A 26,155-nucleotide genomic window follows, 5' to 3' on the forward strand; every position below is an offset into this window, starting at 1 on the left:
AAAAGTAGTATCATGTTATAAAATGCATCAATATTTATAAATGTTTGTAGTAACAAAGCAATAAAAATGGTAAGCTATTAAAATAATTACCTAAAAATGTATTTCTTGAGGTAAAGGACAACTATAGAAACACACATTAATCAACCTGGCTAAAACCGGAAGAGGTAATGGTGAAGCGCAAAAGCACCTCTAAAGAAAAAAGTATAAATTCATAGTTCGTTATTACAATAGTATGAGGGCTCTTGTAGTGTCAGTCTTTTAAATATGAATATTTTCAACATTATTTTAAGAATAATTTAGACTAATAGCATCAGGAAAAAGCAGAAACACTTTTAGATACTATGGAATAAATCTAATAGTTTTTCAGTAAATACACAGTTGGAATAGACTAGTGGACATTTGACCTTCTCTTGCTCTGTTCTCACCCAAATACATAAAAACTAGGAATCCATAAGCATCTGTGGTGTATGCAGAAAATAAATCAGGAAATAAGGGCACTAAATAGAATCCAAGACTCAATAAATTGTTTTATCCTTTCAAGATACTTTAATTTTGCAGTTATTGATTAATTAAAAAACACAGTTGTTTTCAGCATTTCCTAGCTACAGTAGTGCATAGGAAATTCCATTCTAAACAAAGAAGTAATTAATGAAATAACAACACACCTTAACATTTTACATTGATAGGTTACAGTTTACAAGGTGCTTTCACGTACATTATTTCATTTGATTCTTCAACAAGCAGAAAAAACAGTGGGAAAGAAATATGATTTTTTTAGGCTTACAATGAGTATTTTCAGGCCAATGGGCAGTCACTACAAGAACATATCAGAACAAGACAGCAGTGCCCACAAGCCACAATATCTTTTTGGTAGGCTGACAGTTTGATATCAATTGGATATTTAGCATCAGTGAAGGAGGAAGGAATCAGAACAGACACGAGGGTCTCATGATATTCAAAGAATTGTAAGAACACTGTAGAGTAAGGAGAAGAAAGATGCCCTAAAATATAGCCTTACTGAGACTTGCTTCTAAGCATGTTATCCCTTCAAAACGTCAAAGAGTCTTGTCACAACATGTGAAAGTTAGAAGGGACCTTAGAAACTGCCTAATGGAACTCTTCCATTTCATAGATAAGAGAACTGAGGCCAAGGTCATTGCTGATAGTGACAGACCAGGCTTGACAGATGCCTTGACTTTCAGTCTAGGGCTCCTTCCTCAACAATGCCGTCTCATTATTTCTTCTGTTTCAAATAACGTAATCTGATATTAAATACTGATTCATTCCACTTATTTATTAATCAAACTTTTATCTTATTTTTGGCTCAATCGTGGCTGAAACTGGGAGTTTTATATAGTTCTAAGATATTCTAATTCAGTGTACTTGAGTGGTCAGAAATAGACTCCCTTGATATATTTGAAAGCTTGCTGGTGTCCTTTAAATGGAGAGTTAAAATGGAACGGCTAAATATCCCTCAAAACCAATGTATGCCTAGGGTAATCGACCTAGGTAGATTCTATAGCAAATTGTTCCGGGCAGTAGTAATTTCATAATTTTTTTTTTTAGAATTCATAGAAATCTTTTTAATTACTGAAAACTAAAAATGTAATAATCAAAATGTCACCCCCATGATTTACTAAAATTATTTTGTAATAATTTTACAATAATATACAACAAAGGTACCATAGCATTTATAGCATACATATAGAATACATGATGAGCATGTTCTTGGGTCTAAATGAAATACAAAAAAAGTAATTAAAATTTTTTAGATTTATTAACATGATATATTTTTGTTACATAAAACTTGCTACAGCAAAGTATTTCATATTTTTCTTGCACATTTTAAATATAGGTGACCAACAAATCAGTATCAGCTTTTAAGTGACATGACCATGCAGAAACACTTGACAACCAAAAGATGTACAGACTGATAAGGAAAATATCTCAGACAGATTTTTTCAGTGTCTTCAAAGTGTTTACAAGGGTGTGGTACAGATGAAAAGAAGTAGAATCAGTGACCTACCTGCACCGATAATGAAGCAAATAGAGTGCTTATATACATTAAGACCAGTTTGATTAAACACAACTCATCTTATATGCATATAAATTGATCATAAAAAATGAACACAGTTTATTTTCAACTATTTTGGTGTGTTGTTTTAAGATAGGTCACTGACACATAGAGATAAAACCAGACAGGAAATTTAAAAGCAAAGAAAAAACATATTTAAAAAACTGAGTTAAGCCGTGGAGTCTCAACAAACAGTGAACAAAATGTGCAAAAGTGCTTGAAATTTCCACATGACAGCAATGATAAGTCAATTGGCAAAAAAGTATATTAAAAAAAACTAAACTCAAATACTAAAATTGTATCTGCATGATCATAATTCCATTTACTGAAAGAAGAGGCAAGAAATTACAACATATCTAAAAATACCACACCTCAAAACTAAAACACAGTTGTGGTAGTTTTATAAATTTTGTCCCCTTTCCTCATTGCTGAGGCATAGGATGAAAGCCAAAGTTGCAACAGGGCCTCTAACTCAGGCTGACAAATATAGTACACCAGCATAATCACCTGACAATAACTTTTGTTCTTACTGTGACAAAACAAAGCAAAGCAAAGCAAAATAAACAAAAAAACCTCTATATTTAAACAAAAGTGCCTCTATACTGTTTACAAGAATCAAGCCACTTGTTTGACTTAGCTAAGTATTTGTTCACTTAATGTTCTTTTTACTTCATTTCTCTTCCTTTCAAAAGTTTACAATGGGGACTATTTGAGAAACTTAAAAATGTGTCACTTTCATTAGTCATGTTCTTTTAAAATACTGGCTAAAACCCTTATGGAAAGTTAAAGTTTAGAAATCTTAGAACTCTTCTCTGATACCTACATAAATGCTGGTATCAAGTGAGAGAACCTGGGAGATGATGATCCATATCATTAGCTTTTCCTGCAAAGGAGACACGCTTGTCATACTGCACAGGCTGGTCACTTATTTACTCAAGGGGAGGATGACAGAAAAGGCGGTGAAGTGAAATAGAGCTTCTGATCTGTAGGAATCCAAATTGCTGGGTCTAGCTACTCTGTATTAGTTCTAGGAAAGTTATTGTTTTATTTGTATAAATATCCTTGGTGTAAAGACATTCTATCTTCAAAAATTGTCCAGCGTTTTGGCAAAACCTAATATGAGCTACTCAAAGTAAAAATAATTATTAGAAAGTATATCCTTAAGCAACTGACTAACAAAAATATTGGTAAGAACTACTAAAAGCAACATTTATCCTTCCCTTCCAATGTCACATAGCCGTAACACTGCCCATCTGCAACACCAACAAAATAAAATGAAGCACTATTTGCAGAAAAATTAATGAAAATGAAACGGGGAGAAATGGATTTAGGAGAAGAGGAGAAAGACGAACCAAAGAGAAGCAGGAAAGTGTCTAGTTCTGTGTTATGGCACAGACAATGCTTGCTTAGCGGTGCCTTGTTACATAGTTGGATGTAGAGTGCACAGACGGATGACGGCAATAAAGACCTCACTCAGTCGCTGGAATGAAGGAACTAGGTAACTGCTTCGACAAGAACGGTCTCAGCTCTACCTTATCTCTTAACAGAGTGCAAAGACTGAGTGTGAGTTCTGATGTCATCTTGTTGCTCATCTCTAAAATTCACAAAATTCTTTTCCACATTTTTCTGTTATAGAGACACGGATATCTTCTTCTTCATAGTCATCAAAATTGCTGGTATCTCCAGAGCCTCTGAACTTTGGTATGAATGGAGCTTCAACCTATAATTGAGACAGAGAGAGAAACAAGAGTGATATTGTGATTTATAATAAGAAATATATATTTGGTCTTTGTGCCAGTTACTGGCACAAAGCTCCTAAAACCCTTGGATTTCCTGAGTTGAGAGTGGCAAAGGTGTCTTTTGTTATGTTAATGAGGTGTCTTTGGGAAAGCCCCTAAGTAACCTAAGGATGGAGGCTGGTTCCCAGGGGACCCAGCCCTGTGATTAGAAGGTTGGAACTTTCAATCCCGCTCCCTGACCTTCTGGGAGGGGAGAGGGACTGGAGACTGAGTTCAGTTACCAATGGACAATGAATGAATCGATCATGCCTATGTAATGAGGCCTCCATAAAACCCCAAAAGGAAGGGGTTTGGGTTTCGAAGAGCTTCTGGGTTGGTGAACAAGTGGGGATTTGGGGAGAGTGGCTTGGAGAGAGCAGGAAGCTCTGAGCCCCTTCCCACACACCTTGCCCTGTGCCTCTCTTCCATCTGGCTATTCCTGAGTTATACCCCTTTATAATAAGCTGGTCACCCAGTAAGTAGTGTCTCAGTTCTGTGAGCCACTCTAGCAAATTAATCAACCCCCAGGTGTTTGTGGGAATCTTGACCTATAGCCCATTAGAAGCAAAAACTGGACTGGCAATTGGTATCTCCAGATAGATAGTGTCAGAAGTGTTAACTGCTTGGTGATATGGAAAAAGAGGAAGAACAAATGCCAGAGAATTTCCAAACAAACTCTAAGGAAAATAAATTCCGCCTATTTACTACACAGTGGCAATCTTTAAATGTCTTTAAGTCCCTAAATGATCACAACATTAAAAGAAGAAGCAAACTATAGGTTTGCTATTTATCTCAATATTTTCATTCAAGGAATGGTACAGGCCAACAACAATACTTGAGATTTCTAGGATAATTAACTGCTGCCATCAAAATGCTGGCACTTAAGGCTATAGAACTCCAGTTTTTCCTGTATCAGTTCCTTACTTCTAAAGTCCATTTTCTATCCCCTTTTCCTTAATTCCTTCCTCCTGAGGTTACAGATAATTCAGATTTATTTTTAATCATTTTTTAAAAATTCCCAACACTATTTTGTTTAAAATATCTGGCTATCAAAAATTTCTGAGAAATTTGAAAAAAAAATCTCTTTTCGAATTACAAAATTGTTAAATTCTGAACAGTTTTCGCTTTGGATCCTAAAAATAAAATGCCTTTCCATTACTTAAAATATGGTCTGTATAAAGATAATGCAGTGTATTGAATATGTTTGAGGAAAAGATTTGAAAAATTGGAACAATAACACCACAATTTACACAGCATCTATAATGTTTACTAACAATTATATGCAGGCTGTTTCATTTCTTCCTCAACATAACACTGTGAGGGAGGCAGGGAAGGTAGCCTTATTCCCATTTTACAGATTATGAGACAGAAAGTTGACCAGATTCATGTGACTAGTAAGTGGCTAAAGCAGGTTTCAAATTCATTAGGTCTCCACTTCCAGTCCAGAGCTGTTTCTAATATTTATACCAGTGGTTTCCAAAGTTTTTTGATTTATATGCCCTTTAGTAAAACATTTTTGAGTATATATCACCAATAAATTTATAGTTATTTATTTATAAATTATTTACACACATGGCTGAACTATTATAAGATACACACAAACAAGACATCTAAAAAGAATAAGGTAAAAAATAAGTAGGAATGGGAAGTCTAATATCTTATTGTTTGCCAGATGGTTGCCTATGTGCCCTGCATTGGGGCCTGCAGTTCTGCACCGCACAGAAGAATGGGCTAAGCAGTCACCTCATGTCTACTAGCAAGGCAGCAGTTTAGGATCACACCTACTGAGACAATCTCTGGAAAATGATTGTACAGTTTGAGCTGTCCAGGCCATTTTCTCCCATTTTTTGTCTGTCTGCCAGATGCCTTTGTCTATTTCGTTGTTCATGAGCACTTGGTCAGAGAATAAAAAAGGACTATGAAAACTATTCAAATTTACTATCATTTTTGTGCTTCTCTACATACTTAGAATTGAGATGATAGTAAAACAAATGGCTATGTTAAAGTACTGAATTATTTCTGTTTGTAAATTATCCAGAGAGCCCCAAGTCCATTTTTGTTAATCATCAAGATTTGCTATTGATCAATTTGCCCAATAAAATAACCTGTTTGTTATAGTGTGCTACTTCTTGGCAGATAAGCTGTTTACTACCTGAGATAAATCCAGCCCTTTGGAAAGCACTGAGCAGTAGTTCTACCCATTTTAAGAATAATTGTTTAAAATACATGATATGTAAAGATTAGTAAATGTTGGCTAAAATAAAATTGAAAATATTCATTATACATCATAAATCTTTAAGATACTAATAAAAAGTACAAACTTCAACAAAGTCTAATCAATTCATCTAAATATAGCATTAACAATAATATAATAAAGATAATATAAATAGTGCTAATTACAAAGGTATATAAATGATTTTATAGGAAAATATAAATTTCTATAATTGACTTTATAAGAGGCAAAAATTTGAAGAGGCCAATATCCACAGGAGAATTAATTTCTTAAAATTTCCAAGGTATAAATATAATTCCTTTGTTCCTTAAATTTCCCAAAGAATAAGAAACATGGAAAATTTCCAGACTCATTTTATGAATCCATATAATCTTAACTCCAGAAAAACAAAAACTATAGATCAATAAAACTTATGACTATGGAAGTAAAAATCCTAAATAAAACTTTAGCAAATTGATTTTAGGCAGATATTAAAATAATAATACCCTAGGATTAAATGATGTTCACTTCAGGAATGTTAGGATATCTCACTGATGTAACTCCTTATACTAATATGTCAAAGAAGATAAAATACAGTAAACTAGCAATCAAGGATATTTCCTTAAGCTGATCAGGAATACTTATCCAAGACAAATAGCTAATTTCATATTTGGTGGTAAAGCATAAAAGGCATTCCCATTCAAAAGAGGAACAAGATAAGACAGCTCAACAGGCCCACTGTTTTAAAATATTATTCTAGACATTCTAGCATATATAATAAAACAAAATGGAAATAAAAGATACAAATATTGAAAAAGAAGAGGCAAATGACACCTCCACCCACTGTGATTATCTGTCAATAAAATCCAAGGAAATCAATAACAGAATTTATTTAGTAAGGTAGCCAATTTTAACAAACATAGAAATGTTTTCTCCCTTGTGCTCTTACAATGGACGAGAAACACATTCACAGTAGCAACCAAAATATAAATTTAAGGAATAACTTTGAGAGAGAAATTGGACCTGTATGAGGGAAGGGGTTTCTAAAACTTTATCAAATGACAGAAAATATCTGAATAACTGCAGAAATATAACATGCTCATTAAAAAGAACCCTAAAGATTTTGGTTCTCTTCTAATTAATATACTGTAATCCCAATTAAGATCCCCCAGTACAACATAAATATTTGGAAAGACCAATAAAACAGAGGAGTTATTGTTTAATGGGTACAGAGTTTCAGTTTTGCAAGAAGAAAAAGTTCTGGAGATGGACGGTGGTGATGGTGGCACAACGATATTAATGTACTTAATGCCACTGAACTGTACACTTACATATGGTTAAGATATTAAATTTTACATTATGTGTACTTTACTACAATAAAACTGGAAAAAATTGAATTATGTATTTTTCATAAATATTTATAAGAATTCCACATATTAAATATATAAGTATTTTGAAAATTGAAATAAAAAACATTATAAAGCTACATAAAATGGTGTGGTGGTGTGGTATACAGTACAAGAAGAGACAAAAAGAGCTCATAAAAAATGAAGTTCAGAAACAGACTGAAGTATATAATAATTTAGTATTAGGAAAGGTAGAGTTTCAAATAAGGAGTCAGATAATTATTATTCAACAAATGCTAAGAGGATAATTGGTTAATTATTAAACAACAATAACAAAAATAAGTTAGATCAAAAAGCACTAAAAGAAAATGTAGCTTAAATAAGTCACCCAAATAGAATCTTGTAGTAGGTAGTAATTGTGATGTAATGGCCTGAAGCTAAGGGGAAAATGCAGGGTCGGAAGAAGCAGATCTACTACTGAAGGTGGTCACTGAAGTCATGGGAATGGACTGTGGTGAGGAAAAGCACAGAGAAAAGGAATAAATATGCCAACTGTTAATAGAGGTGCTGTCTGGATGATGGGATTATGATGATTTCAAATCTATTTACTTAACAGATTACCTGATGATAACTATATGAAACATACCTCAACCAGAAAGAAAAATAGAGCCTGGACCAATCTATTTAATCTTTCTCTCCAAACTACTCTTCCTTTTGCATCCTCTACCTTAATACAAATTTTAAGGATGAGAAATCTGATGCTTTAAAGTGGTTAAGTAAGTTGCTTGAGATCTCACTCCTAATGGTTGTCTGATCTGGGATTCAGATCAATGTCTACCTAACCCCAGAGTTCATGCTCGCTCTCTTCTGCCTTCTGAGGCAGAGTCTTCCTACTCCAAAATTGCTCAAAGCATGAAAGTTAAGCACGTAATATGTAAAATCTATGAATATCTTATGAAACAATGTACTGTTGAGTGGTTTGGGGCTTTATTTTAATAACCATGTTAAAAGGTCTTTAAAGGGGGTAATGTGATCTTGGAATTGGGAATCTGAAGAACTTGGAATCAAACATAGGCATTATTTAGCAGCTGTATGATTATGTTTAAAGCAGTTAGCATTTCTGAGCTGATTTTCTTATCAGTAAGATGGGGAAAATGGTACCACTTATCCCATAGGATTACTTCAAAGATCAAAATGAGAGGTTACAGAGTTGCTTTCATTAATTTGAAAGTGCTGCATTGGTGCTAGGAAATTTAGAAAAAAACATGAAAATATAAAATATTTATTTATTAGATCTAAAATCTATTTTAAATTGCTTTGGACCTTGTTCTTGACTACATAACACAACCAGCTGAGATAATGATGCTAACGGCCATGTTTCATGAATTTAATGGTTAGAGAGTTTTTGAACCCCTTTGAGATGCAAAGGCTGTACTGCACTCACATTGTTTTGGTCTTGCTGTATTTTCTATTTGTTGCATTCTAAAATTCTTTTAATGTTTTAAAAAAAATCTTTTATAAAAAATATAAATTAGAAAAATTGTGCTATTAATAATTTGAGCATTTACATTTTTTTCCTAAGGAAATTCACTCATGTGGCTGCATGGAATTATTAAATATGGCAAATTTCTGAAACATGAGAAGTTTTTGTTTTATGAAAAAAAAAGAAAAAATTAACATATTCAAGATGAAGACACTTTATTCATACAAACTTTAACTGGGCATTTAAGAAGCAAAAGGAGAGATAAAAGTAATTCAGCACCGCAAAATCTTTTCTTAAATGTCTCAGTTTATTACAAAGGTAAAGTAATAATGACTGAAAAATATCTGATGAATCCAGCACTTAAACCTTATTATATCTGGCTGTATGCCAATTCTGGGTACGAGAATATATTTGTTTACATATCATCCTACTAATGTGGCTTCACATCAGTTTTGAAGTGCAAACCATTACGACATTGTCTAATATATAATTGCCATGGCATTATGAAAAGAGGCATGGGTAGGAAAAATTTAACCAGGAAAACATTTCAATTGGTGGTCAAAATAGAATATACACTTTCCCTTCTATCAAGGAGAAAACTCATTTTTAAGTTGTGGGCTATAAAGGTTCTTTAAGTCCTGCATAAGATTAATTCAAAAGGTAAAAAAAAAAAAATAAAACCATGTGTTAAGTTAAAGATACCTCTACTACATATAATTTAAACAGCAACTTTTAAAAAGCTTTTAAATTAAAGAAAGAAAAGGCTCACCTTCCTCTGGTAAATAGCAATCCAATCAGTTGTGGCAAACCACTTGTGAGTTTTTATATCACTCACACCATTCTTTAGATTTCCAAACCGCTTCGTCAGGTCCACCTGCAGCAGGTTCCTTAGAAGGTCCTTGAGATCTGAACTGAAGTGAGAAGGGAATCGAACCTGCAAAACAGACCATGTGGTAAAACACACATTCCAAAAAATTTTTTGAGGTGATAGATCATTATATAAACAAAAATATAGGGGCTTCCATGGTGGCGCAGTGGTTGAGAGTCCGCCTGCCGTTGCAGGGGACACGGGTTCATGCCCCGATCCAGGAAGATCCCACATGCTGCGGAGCAGCTGGGCCCGTGAGCCATGGCCGCTGAGCCTGTGCGTCCGGAGCCTGTGCTCCGCAACGGGAGAGGCCACAACAGTGAGAGGCCCACGTACCGCAAAAAAAAAAAAAATGTAGTGATGACCTTCAGATACTTTTAACTACACACTTCAGTCTCCATAGTAGTCTTTAAAAAAGAGAACTGAGTCAATGAATTAAAACTGTTCTCTTAGGGCCTTGTTTTGGTCATGCACTCTCTTTAAGAACATGGGCCCCTCTCCAGAAAAATGTGCATAACTACAGAACTTTTCCAGCAATGTCAGAAGGTTTACCCATCTTCAAGAGAGACCCCTTGGATCCCACATGATAAATCTTGTGTCTTAGCAACATACAAATTTAAACTTGCAACTTAAATAGAAAAAACACCATATGAAAGATATCAGTATGTACATTTTTGAAAGAGATGATCAAAAAGGAAGTCTAAAAATGATTATAAAAATCCACACTGCCTTTCATAGCATAGGAAACTACTTTTCTTTTACTTATGAGTGACTTTTAAAAATAATTCTGCTATTATGCTATAGTGCAAAAAATGATTTAGGTTGGTTTAAAAGCATTTTCCACTTTCTAAACTGTGAAGACTTTGCAATTAGTTGACTGGCCCCCAGGCTTAAAAACAAACAAAAAACCCCCAAATAACTGAAGATGTTATATATCAAGTAATCAATAAAATAAAGTACCAGTCATTGGAGACCTAGGTCTACTTTTTGTTTTGTTTAAACACATTCTTCTCCTCTCTCTACTCCAACCTAACTCCCAGTTTTCACCCTATTATTAATATGGGTACTGAAAAATTAAATTAAAATGAGTACTACTACAGGATGATATTAGAAGAAACAGCTGCATCTATGTCTCCTTACTCTTCCTTCATTACTACCACCTCTCCATTATCCTTTTCAACTTGTGTTCGATCATTTCCACTGCCCTCTTCCCCATCACACACACAGTTATGTATGTGCATATATCTACACGTGTGTGAGCACATGCACTTTCATTTTAATCTCATTTTCCTATCGTGCACTTATAGGTCCCATTTCATGTTCCCACCTTCACTAAATACAAACATTATTCTCTGGATTATCATGGCCTTAACTTCAAACTGACCATAAATCTCTGAAGAAATGCTTTAAAGGGTTAACAGATCCATTTCGGAACTTGCATTCTTTCTTTTGTTCTCTACAAGCGCCACCATCACCTTATAACTTGCAATGTGCATCATTACATTACCTCAGGTGATCTTCACAGTGCACTCATTCATTTAACTACGCTGAAGTATTTGTGCATGTCTGTTTCGCCCAGACTGTGAGCTTCTGGAGGGAAGGTGCTATGCTATTTTTGTGTTTCTATTCCCAGGATTTATTAGATCGCTTCAAATAATATACTTCATCCATTCCACAATTACCTATTGAGTACCTACTATGTACCAGGCACTGTTCTAGGTGCTGAATATACAACAGTGAGCAAAAACAAAGTCTGATTTCTTGGTACTTACATCCTAGTTGGATATGACATACTTGGTGAATATGGTATTAACTCTGTTCTAAAGATGGAGAAACTAAGATTTCAGAGACATTATACACCTTACCCAATCATTACACTATAAAGTAGCAGAGCTGGGACGAGAAATCTTGTCTCACAGTTCCCAGCCTCATGAATTTTGCTCTTTATTACATTGTCTTCAAACATATAGAACTTCTTAATTTATATTCTGACTTTGAAAAAGTTCAACATACTTGATATACATTCTCATGTTCTCAAAGCAGAAGTTAGATCATTAGGATGCAAAGCTAGAAATCTATGGCAATGCTAGATTCATAACCACAGTCTTCTGATTGCCACTCTCATGCTATTCTGTGAATAAATATTTCTCAAAGTGTGGTCCTAGGGACCACTTTCATCTAAATCAGCTGGGAAGTAGAGGATGATAATGCAGATAACTGGGGCTTATCTCAGATGTTAATGGTATTGGGCCTGAAAATCTGAGCTTCTATCTCCAAGTAATTCATCTGTACATGAAAGCTTGAGAAGCACTATTTGTAACACTATTTACTATTTATGCAGAAGTTTTATTTTTTCTGCTAGTGACAGATCAAAAAACAATTTTAGTGTAAGTAATAAACTAAGTCACCATCATACCAGAGGAAAAGTAGTATTGTGTCAAGCAAACAAAGACTATTTGAAGGTTGAAGGTTTGGGGTCAACTCATATTAGCAACTAAAAAAACTTCATTTTTGCAAAGCCTATATTATTACAGATTATTAGAGGTTTTATGTTCTAAAAAAAAAAAAAAGATGTGAACTACCATCCTCTCTAGTTTTTGCTTTTGATACAATGGCTTATTAGAAGTTAGGCACTATGCCAAACAGTTTATATTCACTGGCTCATAAAATCCAGAACATAACACTGAGGTAAATACGATTATTATCCCCACTTTACAAGTGATGCAGTTAAAACCTACAGAGATTAAGTAATTGGCCCAGGATTGCAGAGATAATAAGTGGTAGGGCTGTAATTGCAAACCAGGCTCTCCAACTCCAGGGTATATACTCTAGCTTCAGGTTGTTGTCAGGAACCTTATATAAGAATGAAAATTTCATCTTAAAAATACTTGCTGCACATTTCCTCATTTATCCTACTTGGAGTAAAAACTAGAGAATATAGGGTATTCAGAGACACACTGTCCACTTGAAAAATACCACGATTATTTATACAATGGTTATATTCTAATTTTGTTTAGATTCCAAAGAAATAACTTATTTGAAGTATACTTATCTTCATTTAAAATAGAGTTTGCATGAACTGTTCAATATAATGTGTCAGTTATTCTCCACTTCATGATGTTCGGAATGGCAGACAGTGATGTACTACATATAAACTATCTTCTGAATTCAGGTAATATGCAATGCAATGAATAAAGAATATATACACCTGAATAAAGTAGTTTTTTATGTGGAATGCAGATACAGTGATGGTCTTGAATTAGTTAATGAGAACATTTATTTGGTTAATCCCCAGAACAGTGATTCTCAAATGGGGAATGGTGGTAGAGGGTTGTGATGGTAGATATCAGAACCATTTGGGAATCTTTTCAAATTCTAGACATGTCCTCCTCACCTCCACATCACACCCTCTTCTTCCCCCCAGAGATTATGATAGGTAGTCCACACTCCCAGATGGGAATCTGTCACACTCCCAGATGGGAATCTGTCATACCCTTAAAGTCTACTGGAGGGGAAATAATGAGAATCATTGTGAAAGTATTTTTTCCATGATTGTTCTGAAATGTAATCAGAAATGGAGTTCTTTGTTGACTGAACTTTCTAAAGAGCTATGTTGATGCATCAACTGAAATTAGCAAAAACTAGAAAATAAATGAAATTATGTTTTAAATGCAAGACCTTTATTTATAGTATGTTAACCTGGAAACACCAAAGACTTCTATAATGGGATGATTCAAAACTATCAAATTTTGATACTGTATTGTTTCTATCACTGTTATCAATTATAACTGCTGTAGATGTCAAAAGTAAAATCAGAATTCTAGAATATTGCAGCTAGAGGGAGCTTAATTTAGTCTAAACCTTCATTTTAAAGATGAGGAACCTTCTTTTTTTTTTTTTAAAGAAAGATAAGGAACCCTAGCTTCAGTGAGACTACCAACTCAGTTAATTTCGTTGTTGGGAAAATAACTTAATTCTTTTGACTTCTACATGTTTCTGCAGTCCATGATAGCACAAAATATATGATAGGGCAAATAATGTGAAAATAGCTGTAAAGAGCTAGATATGGAAAAGAGACAGGCTAACCCCATTCAACCAGTAGAGGTGAGTGACAAGGTTATTGGAAACTGGCATTATTTAACATGAAAGAGGTGTTTGTGCAATATGTACTCCCTAGAGTGTTTATTGGGTCTTCTTTCCCCCAATATTTCGTGTTTAGGAATGTTTTTCAACCCTTAGAGACCAAGTTACTTCTGAGTTTCCTAATGATATATTCTTGAGAATAAATCTATTTCTACAGTGAGGTACAGACACACACAACAAGCTTTTAACACATCATGTGTATCAAAATCATCTGTAATAATTTAAAAAATACAGATGTTTGGAATACACAAAAGACCAACAGAATCAGTATCTCTGAGAATGGGCATCTATTTCATGAAAGCTTCATGAAGGCAGAGACCACAGCTGATTTGCTGTATCCAGCACTGGTCTGTCATATACCATGAGCTTAATAAATATTTAATGAATGCATGAACTTAAATTCAACAAACACTGATTCAATACCATCTATGTGCTAGGCACTGATGTGCCTGGGATAGAGTAGTAAACCAAAGAGAGACAAAGATTCCTGCCTCCACAGTGTTTATATTCTAGTGAGAAAGAAACTTAGCAACAAGAGTGACCCTTTAAAAATGTTGTTATCCTGACAAAACCTTGCTTTGTAAGGTCTTTATTTTTTTACTCTGAAGAAAATGGGGAATCACTGCAAAGTTCTGAAAGGAGTAACAGGATCTGACTTAATGTTAGAGAGCAGTATCAGTGAAGGTGGTAAGAAGTAGCTGAATTCTGCATATATTTTAAAGATAGAGCCAAAATGGTTTTCCTGTGCATCAAATACGGAGTGAGGACTCCAGGGTGTTTTGTCTTGAGTAACTGAAAGTAGCTGAAAGGATAATGTTGCCATCAACTGAGATGGGAAAGATGGTGGGAAGAACAGATTAGCTATGGAAAAGAAAAATCTGTCAGTTTTAGGTTGAATTTGAGATATTTATTAGACCGCTGAGTGGAGATTTCAGGTAGGAAGTTGGATACAAAAGTCTGCAACTCAATGAGTCATGTATGGACAGAAAAAATGAATTTGGGAGCTGTCAGCTAGCATTAAAAGTCATAACAAGAATGAGACCACCAATAGAAGAAATGCAGGAAAAGAAGAGGATCAAGCCAAAGAGATTTAGAAGGAAAGATGAGTAATTCAGGAATAAAACTAAGATTATGAAGAGTCACTGAAGCCAAGTGAAGGAGTAATGAATGAACCACTGAACTAGATTCTGTTTCTCTTTTTGCCACAAACTAGCTTTTATCTTTGGGCAATTCTGAGCCTTGATTTACCTACACATAGGATAAGGGAGTTAAATTAAGTAAAATGGAACATTCTTGTCATCTTAAAAATTCTACTAAGCTATTTCTTTAGTAGAAAGAATATCTGGGTTCCAATCCCAACTCCAGTTACATACATTCTCTATGCTTTAGGGCTAACTCTTTTACCTTTCTGAGTCTCACTTACCTCATCTATAAAATGATAAGAGTATATTTCATCTGGCAGGTATGAAAAGAAATTAGTTAACTTTTATGAAACGGCCTTTTTTTTTTTTTGGCTGTGCCATGCAGCTTATGAGATCTTAATCTTAGTTCCCCAACCAGGGATTGAACCCAGGCCCACGGCAGTGAAAGCACCAAGTCCTAACCACTGGACTGCCAGGGAACTCCCTGTGGAACTGCCTTGCATCTTGCAGGCACTAATTCAATACATGTTTCATTTTTAAGTCTTTTCATTAGGATAATATTTTAATGAACTGAAGTTGAATTTCTGAATCAAAGAAGGAACCTGGAAGTCAGCAATATCTATCATTATGTTTCCAGACTACCCAAGGGCACTTGTGCTAGAAAAGTCATTGGAGAGTGTAAGAGGTTCCTCTTTTCTTCTTGTCTCATGCTCCACCTGTTAAATTTGTACAACAAACACTCTCTTCTTTTCCTAAGGTTCTTAAATTTGATAGAGGCAGGGAGAAAATGGACAGCCATAACCGTTTTATAAGGACAGAATTGTGAATATAGCTGATACCTTAAACAACTTTGTCAAATTATATTACATAATATGTTAAAACAACTGTGAAATTTACTCTGAATTAAGCAAACGGAGTATTGTTCTGCTTTCAGCACTGATTATAAAGTCTTGTACATTTTAGTTTTAGGAGTAACTATTACTTTCTAAAAATGTAAGAAGTTACATCCAGAAAGCAAATCAGTGCATGTTATTATAGTATCCATACTGGATGATTTAACTTCACTGACTCTTTTTTAACTTTAGAAATAAAATAAGACCAAAATCAAGTTTGTCTACACTCAGCTTAATCATAGAAATTACAAAGTTGATCTCTGATTGAAGAAGATAAAAATTTTACCACTATTCTTCTGCAATTTATAGAGGAAAAGATTGTTCAACCAGTAACATTATCTTTTATGCATCAGGGTAAAATTTACTGGGCTTAAATGACTCAAAAGAGTTTGCATACAGTAAATAATCTGTTAACTTCTGTCCACATGCATACTGGAATAAATTTTGAGAAATCCTCTCTCTAAATTAGTACAGTTCAAGAAATCTACCATCCCAGTAAAAAAATTATCTAGAAAAACTGAGCATATACATTAGTTAATTTTTCAAAACACGTAACAACTTTTCATACGTTAGGGTTCCTAATAGATATGGTGCTAAGTTCCACACTGCCTCATAGGACCCAGGGAAAGTTTAATCAACCTGGATCCTATATATAAAAAGAAACATCTAGGACATTAACAAAATACTTATAAATATTAGTACCATGATTGTGGGCTCTCTGATCTGTTCTTACCTATGCAGAAACAGTGCATAGACATAATGAATTCAGATGGTTGCAAAAGGTTATTACCCACCCCATCCTCATTCCATCCCTTGCAAAACAAGTTGGAATCATTTGCCCATAGGACCCCTAAGGTAAGGACTGTCTCAAAGCAGGGATTAAGAAGAATTTTAAATGTCCACAGCAAGGTGTTAAAACACGGCACTGGATTTTACGTAAATGGTATAACTGCTTTTGTACTTCATGAAAATAACTCCTGCATACTGTTAAGTCTCTTTAACTGTAGCCATGCCAAATTGAAAATGGCATTTTAATTTCTCCAAAAGCATTAACAATGGTGCCTTAGAAAAAGTGTAGTGGTATATCTGTATATGTGTATATTACTTAGGAATACACAAAAAAGAGAAAATATAGCAGGCCTGAGACTGCTACCCTTTAGGAAGGCCTGCCTGCGAGTTTGGCAAATGGCAAGTATCTGGGAATTGGAATGGTGATTCAAAGTGCCAGACATTGAAAAGAAACTTCCTTAAATGACATGAGTGGCTCACTGTACCTAGACTGTTGGTACAGATAATATGGTTTATGCTGAACATCTGTTTTTGTTCTGGGAGTCTGGGATTTTGCTATGTGTTAGGTAGAGGGTGTATATGTAATCCCAATAAAACCCTTGGGCACTGAGTCTTTACTGTGCTTCCCTGATAGATAACATTTCATCCATGTTGCCAAATTTGTTGCTGGAGGAATGAAGCGTCCTTTTTGACTCCTTTGGGAGAGGACTCTTGAAAGCTTGTGCTGGCTTCCTCTGGACATTACCCCATGTGACTTTTGCCTTTGCTGATTTTAGTTTATAAACTTTTTTGTAAGGTACTTGTTACAATGAAAGGTATTCATTCCTTGAGTATTACTATATGCTGAATTTTGTGAGTCGTCCTAGTGAATCACCTAACCTGGGAATGGTCTTGGGGACCTTGGACATAGAAGGGAATAGCCATCTGGGTGCTAATCAACTACACTTCATGTGAATGTGGATTGCTCTTCAGGAAAAAGTTAACTAACTCTTGAGGGCTTCCCTGGTGGCACAGTGGTTGAGAGTCCGCCTGCCGATGCAGGGGACGTGGGTTCGTGCCCTGGTCCGGGAGGATCACACATGCCATGGAGCGGCTGGGCCCATGAGCCGTGGCCACTGGGCCTGCGCGTCCGGAGCCTGTACTCCGCAACGGGAGGGGCCACAACAGTGAGAAGCCCGCATACCGAAAAAAAAAAAAAAAAAAAATTAACTCACTCTTGGATCGTTCTGTGTATACATATGTTTACAACTTTATATTTTGTATAGTGTCTCCTTGTACATTTTTGGTGCTCATTAAAAATGGAATAATATTTACTTCATACATAATGGAGCTAAGAATTTTTTTTAATTACATAAGTCAAAAACTAACTTTAGGACTTCCCTGGTGGCGCAGTGGTTGAGAGTCCGCCTGCCAATGCAGTGGACGTGGGTTTGTAACCCGGTCTGGGAAAATCCCACATGCCGCGGAGCGGCTGGGCCCGTAAGCCATGGCCGCTGAGCCTGTGCGTCCGGAGCTTGTGCTCTGCAACGGGAAAGGCCGCAACAGTGAGAGGTCTGCGTACTGCAAAAAAACCCAAAAAACTCTAAGGTTTCCACACAGCTGTTACTTGCCTGCCACCTTATTTGCAAATGTCATTTTTGAATACAACGTTAACTTTTGTATTAACAAGGGTAATGCAGCCAGATAGAGTTGCTGTGGAAACCATAACTGATTCTTGTATAGAGTATATGGCACTGAAGTATTAAATTTAAAGACTATATACAGAAACTCAGCATATGTATTGCTAGGATGAGGCACAGTTAATGTGGGAATTATAAGACTTTTCTGTTAACTATGCATTTCTAAACCTGAATCTTAATATTGCATGAATAATTTGACATTTAAATACCACCTCCAACTCCCTCTTGCAAGAGCACTGGAATCACAACTAACTACTGAACAATCATTGACAGAAAGACACTGGAACTCACCAAGAAAGATACCCCACATCCAAGACAAAGGAGAGCTGCAATGAGATGGAAGGAGGGGCGCAATCACAATAAAATCAAATCCCAAAACTGCTGGGTTGGCGACTCTCAACTGGAAAACAATTATACCACAGAAGTCCACACACTGGAGTGAAGGTTCTGAGCCCCAGGTTCTGACTTCCCAACCTGGGGGTCTGGCAATGGGAGAAGGAATCCTCAAAGAATCAGACTTGAAGGCCAATGGGGTTTGATTGCAGGACTTCGACAGGACTGGGGGAAACAGAGACTCCATTCTTGGAGGGCAGACACAAAATAGTGTGTGCATCAGGACCCAGGGGGAAGGAGGAGTGACCCCATAGGAGACTGAATCAGACCTACCTGCTAGTGTTGGAGGATCTCCTGTGGGGGGCGGGGTGGAGTGGCTGTGGCTCACTGCAGGGACAAGGACACTGGCAGCAGAAGTTCTGGGAAGTACTCATTGGAGTCAGCCCTCCTGGAGTCCGCCATTAGCCCCACCAAAGAGCCTGTAGGCAGCAGTGCTGGGTCGCCTCAGGCCAAACAGCCAACAGGGAGGGAACCCAGCCCCATCCATCAGCAGACAAGCAGATTAAAGTTTTACTGAGCTCTGCCCACCAGAGGGATGCCCAGCTCTACCCACTACCAGTCCCTCCCATCAGGAAGGTTGCACAAGCCTCTTAGATAGCCTCAACCACCAGAGGGCAGAGAGCAAAAGCAAGAAGAACTACAATCCTGCAGCCTGCAGAATGAAACCACAAACACAGAAAGATAGACAAAATGAAAAGGCAGAGGACTATGTCCTAGATGAAGGAACAAGTTAAAACCTGAGAAAAACAACTAAATGAAGTGGAGATAGGCAACTTTCCAGAAAATTCAGAATAATGATAGTGAAGATGATTGAGGCCCTTGGAAAAAGAATGGAGGCAAGGATCAAGAAGATGCAAGAAATGTTTAACGAAGAACTAGAAGAATTAAAGAACAAACAAACAGAGATGAACAATACAATAACTGAAATGAAAAATACACTAGAAGGAATCAACAGCAGAATAACTGACGCAGAAGAATGGATAAGTGACCTGGAAGACACAATGGTGGAAATCACTGCCACAGAGCAGAATAAAGAAAAAAGAATGAAAAGAAATGAAGACAGCCTAAGAGAGTCTGGGACAACATTAAATGCACCAACATTCACATTATAGGGGTCCCAGAAGGAAAAGAGAGAAAGGACCCAAGAAAATATTTGAAGAGATTATAGTAGAAAGCTTACCTAACGAGATTATAGTAGAAAACTGCCCTAACATGGGAAAGGAAATAGCCACCCAAGTCCAGGAAGAACAGAGAGTCCCAGGCAGGATAAACCCAAGGAGAAACAAGCCGAGACACATAGTAATCAAACTGAAAAAAATTAAAGACAAAGAAAAATATTAAAATAAACAAGGAAAAAATGACAAATAGCATGCAAGGTAACTCCATACATTTAACAGCTGATTTATCAGCAGAAATCCTGCAAGCCAGAAGGTAGTGGTATGATATATTTAAAGTGATGAAAGGGAACAACCTACAACCAAGAATAGTCTACCCAGCAAGAATCTCATTCAGATTCGACAGAGAAATCAAAAGCTTTACAGACAAGCAATAGCTAAGAGAATTCACCACCAAACCAGCTCTACAACAAATGCTAAAGAATCTTCTCTAAGTGGGAAACACAAGAGAAGAAAAGGACCTACAAAAACAAACCCAAAACAATTAAGAAAATGGTAATAGGAACATACATATCGATAATTACCTTAAATGTGAATAGATTACACACTCCAACCAAAAGACAGACTGGCTGAATGGATACAAAAACAAGACCTGTATATATGCTGTCTACAAGAGACCCACTTCAGACCTAGGGACACATACAGACTGAAAGTGAGGGGACGGAAAAAGATATTCCATGCAAATAGAAATCAAAAGAAAGCTGGAGTAGCAATTCTCATATAAGACAAAATAGACTTTAAAATAAAGACTGTTACAAGAGACAAAGAAGGAGACAACATAATAATCACGGGATCAGTCCAAGAAGAAGATATAACAATTGTAAATATTTATGCACCCAACATAGGAGCACCTCAATACATAAGGCAAATGCTAACAGCCATAAAAGGGGAAATCAACAGTAACAGAATCATACTAGGGGACTTTAACAGCCCACTTTCACCAATGGACAAATCATCCAAAATGAAAATAAAAAAGGCAACACAGGCTTTAAATGACACAATAGACCAGATAGGTTTAATTGATATTTATAGGATATTCCACCCGAAAACAGAAGATTACACTTTCTTCTCAAGTGCACATGGAACATTCTCCAGAATAGATCACATCTTGGGTCACAAATCAAGCATTGGTAAATTTATGAAAACTGAAATCATATCAAGCATCTTTTCCAACCACAATGCCATGAGATTAGAAATAAATTATAGGAAAAACAAAAAATGTAAAAAACACAAACACACAGAGGCTAAAAAATACTTTACTAAATAAATAACCAAGAGATCACTGAAGAAATCAAAGAGGAAATCAAAAAATACCTAGAGACAAATGACAATGAAAACACAATGACACAAAACCTATGGGATGCAGCAAAAGCAGCTTGAAGAGGGAAGGCTATAGCAATACAATCCTACCTCAAGAAACCAGAAAAATCTCAAATAAACAATCTAACCTTACACCTAAAGGAACTAGAGAAAGGAGAACAAACAAAACCCAAAGTTAGTAGAAGGAAAGAAATCATAAAAATAAGATCAGAAATAAATCAAATAGAAATGAAGAAAACAATAGCAAAGATCAATGAAACTAAAAGCTGGTTCCTTGAGAAGATAAACAAAACTGATAAACCTTTATCCAGGCTCATCAAGAAAAAGAGGGAGAGGACGCAAATCAATAAAATTAGAAATGAAAAAGGAGAAGTTACAACGGACAGTGCAGAAATACAAAGCATCCTAAGAGACTACTACAAGCAACGATATGCCAATAAAATGGACAACCTGGAAGAAATGGACAAATTCTTAGAAAAGCACAACCTTGAGAGACTGAACCAAGAAGAAAGAGAAATTATGAACAGACCAATCACAAGTAATGAAATTGAAACTGTGATTAAAAATCTTCCAATAAACAAAAGTCCAGGACCAGATGGTTTCACAGGTGAATTCTATCAAACATTTCGAGAAGAGCTAACACCCATCCTTCTCAAAATCTTCCAAAGAATTGCAGTGTAAGGAACACTCCCAAACTCATTCTACGAGGCCATCATCACCCTGATACCAAAACCATACAAAGATACTACAAAAAAAGGAAATTACAGACCAATATCACTGATGAATATAGATGCAAAAATCTTCAACAAAATACTAGCAAACAGAATCCAACAACACATTAAAAGGATCATACACCATGATCAAGTGGCATTTATCCCAGGGATGCAAGGATTCTTTAATATACACAAATCAATCAATGTGACACACCATATTAACAGATTGAAGGATAAAAATCATATAATCATCTCAATAGATGCAGAAAAAGCTACAGTAATCAAGACTATATGGTATTGGCACAAAAACAGAAATATAGATCAATGGAACAGGATAGAAAGCCCAGAGATAAACCCACGCACCTATGGTCAACTAATCTATGACAAAGGAGGCAAGAATACACAATGGAGAAAAGACAAGTCTCTTCAATAAGTGGTGCTGGGAAAACTGTACAGCTACATGTAAAAGAATGAAATTAGAACAGTCTCTAACACCATACGCAAAAATAAACTCAAAATGGATTAAAGACCTCAATGTAAGACCAGACACTATAAAACTCTTAGAGGAAAGCATAGGAAGAACACTCTTTGACATAAATCACAGCAAGATCTTTTTTGACCCACCTCCTAGAGTAATGGAAATAAAAACAAAAATAAACAAATGGGATCTAATGAAACAAAAGCTTTTGCACAGCAAAGAAAACCATAAATAAGACAAAAAGACAACCCCCAGAATGGGAGAAAACATTTGCAAATGAATCAATGGGCAAAGGATTAATCTCCAAAATATATAAACAGTTCATGCAGATCAATATCAAAAAAACAAACAACCCAATCAAAAAATGGGTGGGAGACCTAAATAGACACTTCTCCAAAGACATACAGATGGCCAAGAGGCACAGGAAAAGCTGCTCAACATCACTAATTATTAGAGAAATGCAAATCAAAACTACAGTGAGGTATCACCTCACACCAATTAGAATGGGCATCATCAGAAAGTCTACAAACAATAAATGCGGAGAGGGTGTGGAGAAAAGGGAACCCTCTTGCACTGTTTGTGGGAATGTAAACTGATACAGCCACTATGGAGAACAGTATGGAGGTTCCTGAAAAAACTAAAAATAGAATTACCATATGATCCAACAATCCCACGACTGGGCACATACCCAGAGAAAACCACAATTCAAAAAAACACAGGCACCCCAATATTCATTGCAGCATTATTTACAATAGCCAGGTCATGGAAACCAGCTAAATGTCCATCAACAGACAAATATATAAAGAAGATGTGATACATATATACAATGGAATATTACTTAGCCATAAAAAGGAACAAAATTGGGTTATTTATAGAGGCATGGATGGACCTAGAGAGTGTCATACAGAGTGAAGTTAAGTCTGAAAGAGAAAAGCAAATATCGTATATTAACGCATATATGTGGAATCTAGAAAAATGGTACAGATGAACCAGTTTGCTAGGCAGAAAAAGAGACACAGATGTAGAGAACAAACGTATGGACACCAAGTGGGGGAAGCAGGGGGCATGGGTGGTGGGATGAATTGGGAGATTGAGATTGACATATATACACTAATATGTATAAAATAGATAAATAATAAGAACTTGCTGTATAGCACAGGGAAATGCACTTCGCTGTACAGTAGAAACTAACACAACATTGTAAAACAACTATACCCCAATAAAAATAAATAAATAAATACCACCTCCTCTGTTTTTTTTAAAGGCAAAATATGTGTAGGAGAGGATCTAACAAGCTGGTTGATCATCTTTCTGTACATTTATAAATACCAGTTTGAATTAAAATATTGTAAATAGAGAAAGAACGTAAAAATCTAATGTTCAAATATATGTACTTTAGTGAATTAATCACTTCATTAAACACATTTCATTTAACTTTGATAAGTCAATGATACCTATAATCTTTATAACATGGTTTCCGAAAATATAATCAACATAAAATATTGTTGCATAAAATACCATGCTTTTTAAAAAAAGAAAAAAATTCTGAATGCAAAGTATATTTTTAAATGTTATTTGATATCATTAAAACCATTAAAAATTTAAATACAAATACAGGATATGTAAGACCAAAAGTGGATTTTCAATGACTTGAACAATTAAAAAATTTGAAAACAAGTTTGTCTCCAATTTGACTTTTAGCTACTAACTAGAGAGATAATAATACTCTGTAATGTGGATAGAGATAACTTCTAGTTTGGATTTGAGTGCTGAAACAGATGGTTTTATTGGGAAATGTGAATATGATTTTACATTCAAATAATACAGATCCTAGAGATCACTTAATAACAATTATTTTGTTTTCACGAGTTCTACTTTAAATTCATAAAGAGAACAAGGAATGAAAACTTTACATCCAATATGGGGAGAGATAATCTGGCACCTTTAGTTAAAAACAATAGTACACCAAACACCCTATAGTATTTCTAATAAATAAAGGAAAAAAATCAGATATTGTGATATGATAAAATTTTATGTTGCTACTCTTCTCTTCTAAGGTGACCAGGATTTAAACTGTTACAATTTTAGAATTTATGCAGATTTAAATTTAAACCGTGTGCTACCATTGGATTCTAAATGTTAAAGTTTGATATGAAATAAAAACATATTCATAAGTAGCCAAAAAAAATTACACAATGTACAATGATTGGCAAACAGAGGCCAATTCATACAGATGAAGATACATTTGTTTTAGCTAAAACAATTTTTCTAAGTAAATAAAATTTAGTTATGACAGCATCCTTGTCAGAAAATTTGATTCCTCCTATGAAATTAAGTATAAATAAAAGCAATATAGTAAAGATTCAGGAACTCTGTAATTAACTGTAATTAAATTATTTGGAACTATTACTATAATTTCTGCATTCTTAGTCTTTGTACTAGTAAAATATGCTTCTCCCATTCAGTTATTTAAAAGTATTTTAGTCCTCTCATTATTCTTCATATGACCTTTGGCCTTATTTTCTCTTGAGATTTTACATAATCACTTCTCAAATTCTTAAAAAATAAATCACTGCCTTGTCTATTAATTTTTCTTGATTTTTTGTTTTGTTCATCTCAAAAGTTCTCTTACTTTGACTTTAATATTCTGCTGGGTGAAAACAATTACCAAGATAAGAAACCTGAAGCTTAGAGATCTACAAATGTAGCAGGGACAGCAGTAATACTTAATTACCTAAATATCAATACTTTGTCTGCCTTTCTATATTACTTTAGTGTGAATCTTTCAAAAACCTAGCTTAGTTAGCTGTAAGAGGTATTTATTTTTTACCTTGACATAGTTGAAGTATGCATTCTTTAGTTAGTCCCCTAGTTTGTGAACCTGACATAATATAAAACTTCCTCCCATAAAATACAGTAAAAATATAACTGAAAATCTTGTGATCCCTGTAGACTGCATATGCAACAACACTGTGTTGAGATGTGGGTTCTAGGTGGCTGGAGAGACTCATTCTATTGGTGTCTTGTTCCATCCAGCTATTTAAATTTGGGTCTTAGTAACAAAGATAAATTATTATATTATGGACATTGAGGGTACCTTCTGAATAGCTGACATTATAAATTTTAAGTTCATGAATGCTAAGGGTCAGCTTTCATATGAAATATAGAACACGAATCTGGCTGAGATATAAAGAAACAGATTTTTCTTCTATCTCCTTCCAGATTCTTTAGGTTGATTAGGCTTATCTCTGCCTTTCACAAAATACAAAAAAGTCAACTATATCACATCTCAGGGAATGTCATGTCAAGACTGATGTTATATGATCAAAAACAAACAAATAAACAAAACAAACTAATAGAGCATACCACATGTAGGAAAAGGAAAAATAAGGAAACTATCCCTTCCCATGAACTCTGTCATAAATGCATAGAAGGCCTTCTGGGAATTTTTGAAAGCCTACTGATTCAGGCTCATCTCTATTAAAACTGACTGCAGTATTTTTAAAAAGGATCTAATGCATGAGTTACAGCAAGAGTGAATGATTGACTTTAAACAAAATACTCTTGGAAACAAAATTAGGGATTATAAATGCAAAAGAAGAAAGGTTTATGGAGTAATTACAAAATATAAAATACTCTGACTTATAGTACATCTACTCATATTCAAGA

At 35.2% G+C, this 26,155-nt stretch overlaps 1 protein-coding gene across 8 annotated transcripts in view; it reads right to left on the reverse strand.

The window, feature by feature from the left end:
- Positions 1 to 523: 523 nt before the first annotated feature.
- The window catches only part of PRKACB (protein kinase cAMP-activated catalytic subunit beta), a 142,515-nt gene continuing 116,883 nt past the window's right edge, over positions 524 to 26,155 (reverse strand). For 4 of the 8 annotated variants that reach the window (XM_029227696.1, XM_029227695.1, XM_029227694.1 and 1 more), the window contains exons 9-10: positions 9,663 to 9,827; positions 524 to 3,794 (exon numbers count right to left, since the gene is read on the reverse strand). In XM_029227696.1, the coding sequence (XP_029083529.1) occupies positions 3,669 to 3,794; positions 9,663 to 9,827 (291 nt within the window). In that variant the 3' untranslated portion in view covers positions 524 to 3,668. Of the gene's footprint in view, positions 3,795 to 9,662; positions 9,828 to 24,109; positions 25,114 to 26,155 lie in introns of those variants that run through there. The other 4 variants (XM_029227701.1, XM_029227697.1, XM_029227702.1 and 1 more) reach the window with 2 other exon arrangements.

Source organism: Monodon monoceros, unplaced genomic scaffold, assembly GCF_005190385.1.
Source record: "Monodon monoceros isolate NGI ecotype Baffin Bay Population unplaced genomic scaffold, NGI_Narwhal_1 Super_Scaffold_18, whole genome shotgun sequence".
In the NCBI taxonomy this organism is placed as follows: domain Eukaryota; kingdom Metazoa; phylum Chordata; class Mammalia; order Artiodactyla; family Monodontidae; genus Monodon; species Monodon monoceros.